At 51.4% G+C, this 14,653-nt stretch overlaps 1 protein-coding gene across 3 annotated transcripts in view; it reads right to left on the bottom strand.

The window, feature by feature from the left end:
* ASB1 (ankyrin repeat and SOCS box containing 1) overlaps positions 1–12,314 on the bottom strand; it is an 87,187-nt gene extending 74,873 nt beyond the window's left edge. For all 3 annotated transcript variants that reach the window (XR_008199103.1, XR_008199104.1, XM_052636719.1), the window contains exons 1-3: positions 12,262–12,314; positions 8,074–8,215; positions 6,122–6,424 (exon numbers count right to left, since the gene is read on the bottom strand). Coding sequence is in view for 1 of the 3 variants with exons in the window: in XM_052636719.1 (XP_052492679.1) it covers positions 6,122–6,424; positions 8,074–8,215; positions 12,262–12,301 (485 nt within the window). In the remaining 2 variants the exon portion in view is untranslated. The remainder of the gene's footprint in view (positions 1–6,121; positions 6,425–8,073; positions 8,216–12,261) is intronic.
* Between the last annotated feature and the right edge of the window lie 2,339 nt (positions 12,315–14,653).

Raw genomic sequence — 14,653 nt, 5'->3', positions numbered from 1 at the left:
GCAAACAAAAACAAGTTACAAGATAAAGTGACAAACATTTCATTTCTAACAGCAAAATAAACTTTAAAGTGAGATAGCTAAGCATAAACGTAACAGTAAGCGTCCAAAGTTTGCATGAGGAAAACTGTATTTTATAATTAGAAAAAAAAAATTTTTTTGAAAGTCACAAAAGCAGACACAAGCAAGACATACCACAGTCTTGGATAAGAACACCCAACATCATTAAGAGATCACTGAGTTTATTAATATAAATGAAAATACTCTTCCTAGACCTAAATAAGTTGATTATAAATATAAATACATAAAAATAACATCCCTGAAGCTAAATAAGTCAATTATAAAGTTCATTTGGAAGATCAAACAGAACAAGATATAAAAACAAAGTTTTTTAACATGAAAATTAAAGAAAACCTTTTTCATGCCAAAAAAACAGCAGCAATAAGGGAAAAATTGGAGAAAAGGTAACGAACGGTTAACATCCTTACTCTATAAAGACCTTCTGAAAGGAGATCAACAGGTACACGAGCCAGAGATAGAGGAAAGGACGGTTAGCCTTGCTCGTAACAGAAACGCACGTTAAAACTACTGAGAGATATCACTTCTTACCTATTGGACTGCGGAAAATGCAAAAGCTTCCTGACCAGGCTTTAAAGAAAAAGGGAGTCTTGTCCATTTCTGGGGTCATACCAAACGGAGCAATCCCTGCAGAGGGAAATCTGTAAAACCTGCGAAACTCCGAAAAGCCGTATACGCGAGGTAGTCCATTAAAACAGCACCCACAGCAGCTGCAGGCAGGTGACAACCCACAAGCTCATCAGGAGGGACCGAGTGATCAGTGGCCAACCCAAGGTGGCCCATCTGACAAGGGACAAGGGGCAGGGCAGGTGCTGCTCTGGCAGTCTCCAGGCCACTGACGAGTGCGGAACGCAGGACGAGGAGCAGGCTGTACGCTGCTGTCCACCCTGGGAAGAAGGCTTCACGGCGAACGTGCATACGACACACACCCAGACACACCAAGACACACAGGCGTGTCTGCTTAGTGTTCAGTGACGCACAGATAAACCACAAAACTTCCTCAATGGTTCTCTACAGGGCAGGGATGAACCAGGTGAGGGCAGAAGCTAGACTTCTTTTAATACACTGTTTTACAGATTTGACTTTGGAACCATGTAAATACACAATGTAAAAAACTGAACAGCAATCCCTAAAAACTGAAGCAAAAGGACACACCGTAACCCACTTGTTTCCAGCTGGTGCCTGTCTGTCCTGCCCACCAAGCTGGCTTTTCCTCCAGGTCCACGGAGCATCAAGAGCAGCCAGACTGCTCTGAGCACCAGAGTCGCCTGCAAGGCCTGCAGCTTCGAGCAGCCCCAGAGGCGGGAGCACTCTCCCCAGCCCTGAACTAACCTTTACAGCTGTCCAGGAACTCCTCTCCCGACTCTCAGAGGCAGCCTGGATGTGAGGATGAACAGAACACAGGCAGACACAGGAGCCACCTGACCTGGAAGCCTCATTCTCCAACAGAGCCTTCAGGATCCCCTCGAGGCACCTGCCCTTGGCACTGCGCTCAAAGACACCCAAATACATGGCTTTCTGTCAGGCATGTAAAGTTCTCCCGGGCCAAGCGCAAACTACCTACTGGTCATTTTATTCTAAGCAGAGGCCACTGACTACAGCAGGGAGGGTGGCCTGGCTCGGAGTGCCAGAGTCCAGGCCTAGTCAAGACGGTGCCCGTTAAGGATGCTGCCTGGTGAAGGTGGTGAGGAGCCCCGCGTGGGAGGGGCAGGAGCACAGGAAGCTGGTTACTCTGAGGAATAAGAAGCAAGCACATCAGAGGTAAGGGGAGGGGCTTCCAGGGCAGCCCAGGGGTTGAGACTGCTTCCACTGCAGGGGTGCAGGTTTGATCCCTGGTTGGGGACGCGACAATGTGTGGCCAGAGGAGAAAAGAAAAAAGAGTAAGGGGAACCAGGTCTCTCAACGTCGACATCATCAATTTGGAAAAGGAGAAGAGCAGGATGACACAGAGCAGGTCAGAGCAGCCCCAGAGGTGGGAGCACTCTCCCCAGCCCTAAACTAACCTTTACAGCTGTTTAGGTGCTGAACTGGACTAAGGCCTCGGGCTGTACTCTTTAACCATCGGTGTATAATAGACACAGGAATGTAGATGGCAACGTGTCCAGTAAGAGGGCCTGCAGACAGCAACACCCGACAAGCAATAAGCACTCCCAGTGTCCAGATTTTGGCTTTTCAACATCATTCTCCTTGGAGAAATGACAACCCAGGGCTGAATCAGGCAAAGTACGTATGAGCCCAGAATAACTCTAACTCCACAGGAAACCATGAGTCGAACATAAATAAATGGATTAAAAATTTGATGAGGAATAAGATATACATGGTTGCAAAGTACCTATCCACGAAAGTATTTATTAATCACAGCGGGAAAAAGAGGAGCTTCGCAACAGAGAAAGCTGGCAGACACCGCCCTGGTCAACGAATGAAAGGGAAGGTCAGCAGTACTGGGACCAATGAAACCGCGCGCAGCTTGACCGGATGCACGGAGAAGAACAGAGCCTGGCTTCTGAGAGAGTGTGCCCTGCCCCGGAGCTACCACTGGAGGCGGCACTGCGCACTGAGCCCCCACCGCCCTCCCAGACCCCAGACACCTCACGGACGCTGTCGGCACAGTCTGTCTCATATGAGGGCAAGAGGCATGATGACGGGGTCCACCATGCAGGGGCCCAGGGTGGAGAGAAGAGCAGCAATGTCAGGGCTTGGTAAACACTCAGGCCAACACTCACAGCCAGCAATCCTGTCTCATCATCCGTCTCTTCCCCAGAACAGATAGCGCGGCATCGCAGCAGCACGGAGCTGAGGAAGACAACAGCGGCACACGGACCCACGGGCTCACAGGACACCGCGCTTCCCCTGATGCCGTGGAGCACCATCAGCCGCAGAGCACCGTCAGCCACGACAGATGCACGTGGCACCTGTCCCACAAGCTGTCCTAGGAGCGACCAGAGAAACCTTCTGACCCACAAACCAAACCAGGCAGAAACTGCCATTTCACTTCATACGACCAATTAAGAGACCCGATTTCAAGCACTGAAATCTTTTTCCTCCTTAGGAAGATGTTTTCCAGAATGTTTGTCATTTTGGGCAACACGACAATCTGGTATTAGCTGAGCTGTGGGAAAGACAGCCTTCATCCGCTCATAAAAACGTACTGGCTGCAATCCAGTTAATTTTAATCCTGAGTATTTTCCAAAATTCCCACACTGCTTTTAATATTGCTGGCCAGGAACCATGGGACAACTGCATAAATCAACATAACTTTTGCACACACAGAAATACCACTCCTTACCTTTGTAAAACAAAATACCAAGGGAAATGAGAAGCGGAAGCTACTTGCAGAGGGACGTCAGACCACAACAGTGACAGAGAGTGCCCTGCCCATGAGGGACAATGACACAGGGAAGGCAGGAGTTGAGTTTGGATTATATGTAGGTTGTGTTACTTGTTCAGTAACTTAACCCCATTCTTCAAAAGTCAATTATCGGGTCACTTAGAACATAGGAAACTTTACAATAGAGTCATATATGCTCTTGGTACCTCACCATACAAGTGACATCCTGTGCTCCAACAGGATGTCTGAGTAACGCTTTATCAAGAAGGGCATCTGAGCATGTACCTCAGAGTCAAGCCTGCGGCTAGTTCAAAGCACCAGTGCATCATGAATTGATTCACGTGCCCAACGGGATGTCTGGAAGCGGGACGAAATTTCACGGACTATCCTATGCCTGTGCTCAGTCATCAGCTGTGTCTCTCTGCGGACTGTATGTAGCCCGCCAGGCGCCTCTGCCCGTGGGATTTCCCAGGCACGAATCCTGGAGTGGGCTGCCATTTCCTCTTCCAGGAGATCTACCTGACCCAGGGGTCAAACTCACATCTCCTGAATTGGCAGGCGGGTTCTTTATCACTGAAAGTGAAAGTCGCTCAGTCGTGTCTGACTCTGCGACCCCATGGACTATACAGTCCACGGAATTCTCCAGGCCAGAATCCTGGAGTGGGTAGCCATTCCCTTCTCCAGGGGATCTTCCCAAATGAGGGATCGAACCCAGGTCTCCCGCATAGCAGGCGGATTCTCTACCAGCTGAGCCACAAGGGAAGCCCAAGAATCCTGGGGTGGGTAGCCTATCCCTTCTCCAGCAGATCTTTCCAACCCAGGAATCAAACTGGGGTCTCCTGAACTGCAGGTGGATTCTTCACCAGCTGAGCTACCAGGGAAGCCCTGGACTGACCCTACTGGATCCATTTCCAAATTAATGACTTACATTCTCCAAGAGGCAAAGACATGGGACTGAAGCGGCTTAGATTCTTGGGCTAAAAATCCTTTAAAAAAAAAGGGGGGTGGGGGTGGGGGAAAGCACTGCATTCCTTTATCCCTCTAACATAACAACCATATCACCCGCATTTATCTTTCCAAAAGCCAATTCCACAGCCATGTGATACGTAAAACCTTCTGATATAATAAAATATATTTTCAATACTTAATTTAAAAACCACGTTCTGCACTGGGTTAGATGCCCCCAGAACCACCCACTGTGGCTGTAACAATGCTGTAGTCCTCCTCTGCAGTCCCTCCTGACACAGACAGCCAGCCAGCTGAATAAACTCCACTCGGTCCAACGACAGAAGAAACTGCCTCCAGAGCAAGGGAAGGGAGAGAAAGCATTGCTGGTAGAAAGAACTCACTGGGGCATAGGACTGAAGATGCAATCTTGTTCAAACTGATTAAATGACAATCATTAGTGCAATTAAAGTAAGACCATAAACCATCTAAAACGACAGAAAGGGAAAGCAAAGAAAACACAAATCATGGAACACAGACATCAAATAAAGGTATAGTTAAGACAGAAAGTTAACAGAAACAAACCTAAAATCAGCTACAGCGATAATGTTGATTGTATTCAGAAACAAAGAATCCCAGATGGTCAAACAGTAACTGAGCACACAAAGAGTTACTTAAACCCACTAAGATTCAAACTAAAAGTGACAGAATGCTACGAAAATGAACCCTCAATGAAACCAATGGTTTCCTCTTGCTTTCATAAAGGGAATAATCCACAGGCAAGAATTTTTATGAGCCCAATTAGCATCAAAATACAGAAAGCAAAATTATGAGAAATACAAGGGGAAACTGACAAATCATAACAGTAATTAGATACTAACAAGACTTTTCTGAATTTGGGGCAGATCCAACGGTTAAAAATGAAAAAAACAGAGAGAGGGACTCTGAATAGCATTAACTGAAGCTACCATCTTGTACTATGAAACTACAACACCTGTGATTTGTACTTTGTTACAAGGATCCACAAAAAAGCAGTCTGATTTTAAAAAATAATTTTTTAAAAAAAGAATCTTCAACATGGACATTATATGATCTGTATTATCTGGGCACAATACAATAAAATTAAAAGTTCACAGAAGTTTTTATTAAACTGTTAAGAGCCTCAAAACCTATAAAAACAAAGAGGAAATCAACTTCAGTGGCACCCGACTCCAGTACTCTTGCCTGGAAAATCCCATGGACAGAGGAGCCTGGCAGGCTGCAGTCCATGGGGTCGCTGAGAGTTGGACACGACTCAGTGACTTCACTTTCACTTTTCACTTTCATGCACTGGAGAACGAAATGCAACCCACTCCAGTGTTCTTGCTTGGAGAATCCCAGGTACGGCGGAGCCTGGTGGGCTGCCGTCTATGGGGTCGCACAGAGTCGGACACGACTGAAGCAACTTAGAATTTTAAAAGTTTAGCAAAAACAAAGCTCTAAGCAAAAGTAAGTTAATAACCTTAAAAGTTTACATTGTTAATCAAGAAAACAATGAATAAGCATGTAACTCAAAAAGTTAGAGAAAAAGTAGAGGAAAACCAAGGAAAACAGGGACAAAGATAGATAAAAATAGAAATTAACCAGTCAGAAAATAAGAGAACTGATAAAGCTAAGAAGCAACTCTTAAAAAAGACAAAACAGACAAATCCTGTCACAAGCCTACTTTGAGATGGGGAGAAAATAAGGAATGAGAAGGCCGCTGCGGCGGCGGGGCGCAGCCCAAGCACTGACCTGATGAGGGCCTTCAGGATGTCCGCCCGGCCCACGCGCGAGGCGTGGTAGACGGGCGTGCTGCGGTGGTGCCGGCTTCCGTTGGGGTCGGCGCCAGCCTCCAGGAGGATCTGGGCGCTCTCCAGGTGCCCGTTCACCACAGCCACGTACAGAGCCGTCTGCCCCTTCACGTCCACCAGGTCCACCTCAGCCCCCTTGCGGATCAGGAAGTCCACGCAGTTCCCGTGGCCCGCGGTGGCGGCGATGCGCAGGGGCGTGCAGGGGAGCCAGCCGCAGCACCACACGGACTTCTCGTTGATGCGGCTGAGAGAGAGCACAGGGAGCCGGGCTGGGAGGCGCGGGACACGCCGGCCGGGAGCAGGGGCGGCCCTCGCGTTAAGAACGCCTCCAGGGACTCCGCTGCAGGAGACGCTTTCACACACTCCCCCTGCCGGGCCCACGCCTGCCACAGGAGCCCCAGCCCACGGACCAGGAAACCTGAGGCACAGCTAGACAGCACCGGCGCTAACAGCGCCACAGCAGAGGGACACCGGCCAGGCTCAGCCTGCACGGAAAGCGGCCCTCAGACCGAGAGCCCCGTCAAGGAACGCCAGAGCCGTGCAGTTCACGGACCCAGCCCGTCACCAGCTGAGGCGCACGTCACCTCACGCTCCCGGCTCTGAACAAAGCCCAAGGATCCAGACCACCGAAGCAGTGACCCAGAAACATGCGGCTGGCCAGCACTCCTCCTTCAGCTGGGAACTAGCTTCCACTGGCCAAGGAGGCCAAGGAATGCTCCAAGCACTCATCACCAAAGAAATACATCCCAACAGAAAAATACCGTCAAAACACCGGAGATTCGTGGAACCCAAGTATTAGAAGAAACAAAAACAGTACTTGAAAAAGCAATATGAAACTAGCTGGTCTAACACCTAGCTTAACTCTCCTTCATTTCTCTATTGTTACATCTGCAGCACCACAAAAATTTAATGTCCTCTTCAGACTTGAGTCATCGATATTAAATGTTCATGTGCAGTCCGTCTATTTGCTCTGTATGATGGCCCTTTCTGGGCATTTGAAACTATTTTTAACAAATAAGATATCTGTTCTAATGAAATGATGCTAAGACATTAGAAGGGAAGGAGGAAACCGATTTCTGTATTGTTAGAAATCCTTCTCTGGGGAACTACCCACAAAAAAGGGGTACAAATCTCAGGATCAATATGCAGACATTTCTCCCATCAACGCACTGCCAGCCTAGGCCCGAAGGGGAAACAGACACACAGAAAAAGCCTGGAGTTTCCAGCTGCAGATGAGTTTCAAACCTATCTGAGATTCCAGTCTCAGACACACAGCCAGCCAGCAGAGTCTCTGTGCTCCCCCAGGTGTCTCGAGGAGGGAGACAGCAAGACTCTGATGCTACTGATCAAGGAAGGGCTTGCACTGGTCATGGGATGTGGCAAGGCAACAGGCAGGGCGCTATCAACAAAAGGAGCCAGAAGGTGGGCGCCCGGATCCCCCTGGGCGAGGAGACAGCGGACCAGAGGCTGAGCCCGGGGCCCTGCAGGCCGACGCCTGGGGGCCTGAACAGCCAGGGCAGAGCATGTCAGGGTGCTGTCAGGTGCGGCCCGCCAGGGAGGCTGGACACACAGGGGCCTGATGCAACACTTCAAGGAGAGACTTTCTGTACCCGACTCAGGATAAAAGCCAGATGAGGCTCACAAAGGCGCAGGGCCGCTGCTGAAGAGATAGCGAGGCTGGCATCAGCGGTAACCTCAGGGAAGCTGACACCCGGACAGCACCAGACGGTCACTGACAGAGCTGGGCCTGAACTCAATGTCTCCAGGCCCTGTTTCTCTGGCTACCGCCCACAAGCCTGACAGTGCTTCCCTCAGTCCCCTCTCTCCCCGCCCTCTGGAGCTGGAAAGTATCAGGGGCTCCCCGGCTCCGGGCAGCGCCTCAGCAGCGCTCACCTCCGGTAGCTCTCTTCCTGCAGCAGGCTCCGAAGGGTCTGCAGGTCCCCCACGTAGGCGGCGTCGTGCAGCCTCGTGTCCTCGCAGTGCTCCAGCGGGTGGTCACAGAACTGCTCCCTCAGCCACTCCTTCAGATTAGGACCTGCACTGAAGAGAGGGGCGCCTGTCAGTTCCGGGAGGCCCTGCCGGGACAGCCAGCAGGGGGCGCCGCCCACCCAGGACAGGGTCAGTCCTGCAGTCGTGTCCCACTCTTGACGACCCCATGGACTGTAGCCCGCCAGGCTCCTCTGTCCATAGAATGCTCCAGGCAAGAGTACTGGAGTGGGTTGCCATTCCCTTTCCAGGGGATTTTTCCAACCCAGGGATAGAACCCTCGTCTCAGCATTGCAGGTGGTTTCTTTACTGCCTGAGCCACCAGGGCAGCCCTTCCCACCGAGAGGGTGCTCTCCAACTTTCAACAATAGTGCACCATTCCCCTGCCTCCAGAAACTTCCAGAGCCAGAGAGACATAGAAAATCTCCTTGAATAAAGCTAGCATGTGCCCAACATCAAACCAGGCAAGAATATAACGTTTAAAACTTTGGCAGGGTGAGGCATCAAAATCCAGACCTACTTAAGAACAGAGAAGATCCTAAATAATATATTAACAAAGCAAAATTTGAAATATAAATCAAAAAAAAGTCACCACAGGACTTCCCTGGTGGTCCAGTGCTTAAGACTCCAAACCTCCACTGAAGGGAGCCTGGGTTCCACCCCTATTCAGGGAACTAAGATCCCACAGTGTGGCCAAAAAATAAGTCAACATAAAATTACTCTAATTTATTCCAAAATGTCAGTACTGGGGAAAGAAACATAAAATCCTCTCCTACACTACAAAAAGATGCTTGAATTTAGCAAAATTCAGTACCAAAAAAGTACTGCTCCATATAACATGAATGACTCTGCCATGCTAATCTAGGTAACAGCCTCACTACATAGGAGTCCCCGTGAGTGACACACATTTTGGTACCTCAGATGGGTGCACTTTACTGAATGTAAACTGCACCTCAGTAAAAAGGAAAAAAATTTTAAAATACAATGATATAAATAGAAAGCCAGACCTATATAATGAAGACTATAAAACTGAGAAACAATAAAGGCTAGAATGAATGCTGAAAACCACACAGTGTACTGGGATAAGAGTCAATGCTAGGAAAATTTTAAGTGACACCAAATAAATTAAGGGATTTAACAAATCTCTTTGGGGCCTTTACATGAGATATGACCAAAATATTCTAAAGGTTTATTTGGAAATAAAAATAAGAAACACTTTCAGCTTATTCAGTGTGTATGAGAAGACATCTACCCTACTGTTGTTGCTAAATCACTTCAGTCGTGTCCGACTCTGAGTGACCCAATAGACGGCAGCCCACCAGGCTCCCGTCCCTGGGATTCTCCAGGCAAGAACATTGGAGTGGGTCGCCATTTCCTTCTCCAACACATGAGAGTGAAAAGTGAACAGTAGAAATTATCTCTCATTAGAATCAAAAGATAAATAAAACAATCAATTGCCCAGAAAAGAGCTTAGCATAAATAATATGTCAGAAAGGGGCATCAAAGTTAAGTGAGGAATGGGAAGAGGAGTTGCTATAAATGGAATGCTCGTGTCTCCCAAAATGTTCTGCCAAATAATATGCTGGGAGTCCTAACACCCAGGTGATTATTAAGAGGTAGGAAGGACCTTAGTGGTTAATTAGGTCATGAGGGCAAAGCTGTCATGAATGGGATTAGCACCTTTATAAAAGAGACCCTGGAGCGTTCCATGGCCCTTCTGCCACATGAGGACACAGCAAGAAGATGGGCATCTACGAACCAGGAAGCCCTCACCAGACACGAAATATGCCAGTGCCTTGGTCCTGGACTTACCAGCCACCAGAGCCGTGAAAAATAAATTTCTGTTGTTTATAAGCCATCCAGTCTACTCTGCTATCACATCCTGAATGGACTAGACCCCAAGTACTGGTCACTCTTCAACAATGCAGGTTTGATCTGCAGGGGTCCACTTATACGTGGATATCTTCAGCAGTAAATACCACAATACTGCACTGTGGTCGGTGCCTGGTGGAATCCCTAGATGTCCGGGAACCTCACATGCAGAGGACCCCCAAGTTGTCCCGACAGTCAACTGTAGTCAACAAATTTTGTACAATGACATACCTACAGCTGACCCTTGAATAACATGGTCTGAACTACGTGGGTCCACTCGCACACAGATTTTTTTCACTAAAAACACACTACACTACACAATCCACGGCTGGCTGACTTCTTGGATGCAGAACCTCAAATATGGAGGGTCAGCTGTAAAGTCAAAGAAGGATTTCTGATTGTGGCGGAGCCCTGGTAACCCTCTGGGTTGTCGAAGGTCAACTGTGATTGAGCTCTTCACCTCACCATGGAGCCTTAAATGTCTTCAGATAATTAAGAGTTCTATAAACTTAACTACATTGACAGGAAGCAGAAGGAAATAGTATGAACTCAGACTGCTTCACCAAGTCCCCACAGTGCCAGGCAGCCTAGCACATGTGACCCTGCCACAGGTGGGCTCTCCAATCCTAAAGTTGCTTTTCATATCCAAATCAGATATTCTGCCTACCGACTGTATACAAGGCTGGGCCATAGTACACTCCAGGATTTGACAGTTCATTACCAGAGGTTAGACACAAAGGCCCCAAGTCATTGGGCAGAGCCGGGAGGGTCACTCAAGCACCCGCCACGACCAGGCCTCAGCAGATCAACAAGAAGGCATCGAGAAGCCCTTGGGCCCCCAGGCCAATCCTCCTCCAGAAGTTATTCTCCACTGAGTTACCCACAAAGTGGAAAAGTTCAAAGTAGGAATAAGACTCGGAAGCTGTAAGGAGACTGACACACTTTTGCTAAGTTCTCCTCCAAGCCTGCCTTTGTTGGCCTCTTCCAACCTACCACCTGCCCAGCTCCAGATTCAAGATAACTTTATGTCTGCATTGTTCTGGTCAGCTTCTCCAACGACAATACACCACATAAGCATCAACCTTGACCCCTCTACTCCCAGGCGAGCAACACAGTAAACGCTAAAACAGCACCACCTGGATATCAGAGTGTAGGGCAGAGTCAGTCTGCCTTCCTTCCACCAGACCACCCTCCACACCGGGAAGCAGCAGGCAACCCTCCTCCTCCTCCTGGACACCTCTCCGTCCTTCCCTCACGCTCACAGGAAATGGTGTCCAGGACCCTAAGGTCTGGCTGTACCTGGGGCTAGTCGATACCAACCAAAGCCTGGGACGCTTTGTTTGTGTTTTTGTTCACTGGGGTATCAGTTCCTCAAACAACTGTTTACTGGATAATGAATGGAGGGAAGGATGAAAAGCACTACTTGCACCTGTCTCCAAATCAACATTATACCTTAAATTCTAGCACATTTAGGAGTAAGAGTAAAAAAATTCTTCGTTTATTACTAACTAACGAACCCTGTGGAGGGGTGTCTCATTGGATGTGCGTGTACCGTCCGCAGCATATAGAAGCACCTGGTACCCAGGGCAAACTCAAACAGGCAAGGAGGGGAACCGCCACCCACCCACCCCAGCCCACAGGTTAAGAGAAAGCCGCTCCCGACGGCGAGCAAATGCACTCCCCTGCAGATTCACACCTGCACAGCAGGAAGATTTCAAGGTGGAGACCCCCCCAGTCCCGTGGCTATTCTGGGCAGTGGGCGTGCGCCTTTCTAGCCCGCTAAACTAAACTCTGTCGGAGCTGCCTCCCCGGCGGTGGGCCAGGGCCCCTGCAGCGGACTTGCTGTGTCACTGACAGCTCGCTGGGGGTGGCGTTATCGCGGTCCCTTGCCCGTGCTAGGGCTGGAGTCGGGGCAACAGAAAAAAGGGCACCCGCCCTCCCAGGAGCTGACCCCTGGGGCTTTTCACACCTCTGGGTGCGCTCAGAACTGGAGAATGACCTACGTCCTCTTTACGGTTGGGGGCGGGGGGTGTCGCCTCCAACCCCCCAGGCAAGCTCCACAGGAGGGGAAGCCGAGCACCCGGGCCCCGGCGAGCCGCGCTGACCGACCCCGGCGGCTCCGTGAGGCCCTGCCGGCCACGAGCCGACGCGGCTTGGCCGCGACTGCCTCGGCCCCCGCGCCCCCGCCGCCCCCACAGCCTGGCGGCCGCGCGCGCACATTACCTGCGGGCGCCGGCCCGGCCCGCCCGCCGCCCTCCGCCATGGGCTCCGGCCTGCAGCCCGTCCGCAGCCGCCTCCCCCCGCGCGGCCCGCCTCACAGACCCCGCCGGCCGGAACCACTTCCGGAGCCACAGCGCGCGCGACCGCTGCCGGCGCCGCGGGCAGTGGCCGTGCGAGGACGCGGCTTCCGGCGGGCGCGCGCCTCCCTCAAGGGCTTCTGGGGCCTCCCGCCCCCGCTACGCTCGCCACGTGAGGCCCAACGGGCGCCGGCGCCTGGGCGCGCGCTGCCGCGCACGAGCTCTGGGGGGGGGGGGGGGCGGGGCGTGGGGGGGCGGGGGCGGGGCGTGGGGTGGGGCGGGGGCGGGGCGGACTGTCGGGCCCCGCCAGGGCTGTGTTTGTCCTCAGGAGGAGCGGAGGAGTCTGGGAAAATACGCCGCCTGGGGGCGGGGCCTAATTTGCATAGCCTAAGAACTCAGGTTAGTCGGGCCCGTCCCCGTCCCCACTGGGAGGGCGTAGCCTTCTGCCGGGAAAATGTGGGAGGGACCAGGGGAGGGTTTAGATCGGGGTTCGAATCCCAGGGGAGCCAATCTGATGGGGCAGTGCTCTGGGGTTGCTTCAGTCATGTCGGACTCTGCTACCCCATGGACTGTAGCCCTCCAGGCTCCTCTGTCCATGGGATTCTCAAGGCAAGAATACTGGAATGGGTTGCCAGGCCCTCCTCCAGGGCATCTTCCCGACCCAGGGATGGAACCCACGTGTCTTAGGTCTCCTGCATTGGCTGCTAAGTCACTTGAGTCGTGTCTGACTCTCTGTGACCCCATAGACGGCAGCCCACCAGGCTCCCCTGTCCCTGGGATTCTCCAGGCAAGAACCCTGGAGTGGGTTGCCATTTCCTTCTCCAATGCATGAAAGTGAAAAGTGAAAGTGAAGTCGCTCAGTCATGTCTGACTCTGAGCGACCCCATGGACTGCAGCCTACCAAGCTCCTCCATCCATGGGATTTTCCTGCATTGGCAGGAGGGTTCTTTACCACTAGCCACCCAGGAAGCCTAATTCCTTGCTTGAAGTCAAGGATCCTATCTATCAAAGTATAGCCCAGTGCCTGACACAAAGTGCTTCTTGAATAAATTAGTGAGCAAGGTGATCATTTTCTTGCACACTCACTTATTGAAATATTGTCAGACCTGAGTTTTGGTTTGTAAGCAGGGATTCCTTTGGCTCCTTCCATGCTCCCCTGGGAGAAGGGCTCCAGCAGATGCAAGTGGGGGGTGGGAGGGATGGAGGGGAGGGGTGTTGTTGGGGAGGGGTGTTGGGGAGGGGTGTTGGGGAGGGGTGGGGGGGAGGGCAGGTGGCTGAAGACAGGTGAGACTGGAGACCCCCAACAGTTGTGCTGTGACCCTCTGGCTTGTCCTGCCTTGTAATTAAAGGACCAGGTCGGTGTAAGGGGAGCCACAGCAGCGGGGCTGGTGTCCCCAGGGGGGTGCTCAAATGCACTGGTGGCACCACCGGGCTGCAGGTCTGCAAGGGTGTTGGCTGGGGCAAAGGGGGCTGCCTCCAGCTCTGTTTGGACGTGATAACACCCAAGAGCACCAGCGGAAGGAGAGCTGGGCGTGATGCCCACATGCTACACTCCAGGGGCCGGGGGCATGCCCAGACCCACCTGGCCTGCACCTCAGAACACCTGGGAGCTTGAAAGACAGGGAAACCTGGTAACAGTTCAAGTGTCCATCAGAGATGTTGGGTAAACAGTGTGGCCTGTCACGGGGTGGGTTATTACTAGCTTTAAAAGGGAAGGAAGTCCTAACAAATAGGACATGCACGAACCTTGAGGACACGATGCTGAATGAAAAAAGCCAGTCACCAAAGGCGAAGACTGCTGCTTGATTCCACTCACGAGTTTCCTAGAGGAGGCAGTTCATGGAGACAGAAAGTGGATGGTGGAACCAGGGGCTGGGGGAAGGGGGAGCTGTTTAATGGGCACGAGTTACAGGTTGGCATTGCAGGCGGATTCTTTACCAACTGAGCCACAAGCGAAGCCCAAGAATACTGGAGTGGGTAGCCTATCCCTTCTCCAGCAGATCTTCCCGACCCAGGAATTGAACGAGGGTCCCCTGCATTGCAGGCGGATTCTATACCAATTGAATTATCAGTGAAGCCCATCTTACCACAATTTTGTTTTTAAAGCCGGCCTGGTACCACCCCACCCTAGAGATCCTGATGCAGGCGATGTAGGGTGTGGGCTGGGCATGGGGATTTTGGAGGTGCCCAGGTGATTCTCATGCAGCCAGGCTGAGACCTCTGTCCCCGCCAGCTTCAGCAGCCCTGTCCCCCAGCCCCCTGTGCCCTCATGAGGGCCTGGGCTCCAAGGGGTTAAAAGGCCTGAGCAAGTGTCACTT

The sequence above is a fragment of the Budorcas taxicolor genome, chromosome 3 (assembly GCF_023091745.1).
Source record: "Budorcas taxicolor isolate Tak-1 chromosome 3, Takin1.1, whole genome shotgun sequence".
NCBI classification, from domain to species: Eukaryota; Metazoa; Chordata; class Mammalia; order Artiodactyla; family Bovidae; genus Budorcas; species Budorcas taxicolor.
This window is presented reverse-complemented; position numbering and strand designations above follow the sequence as displayed.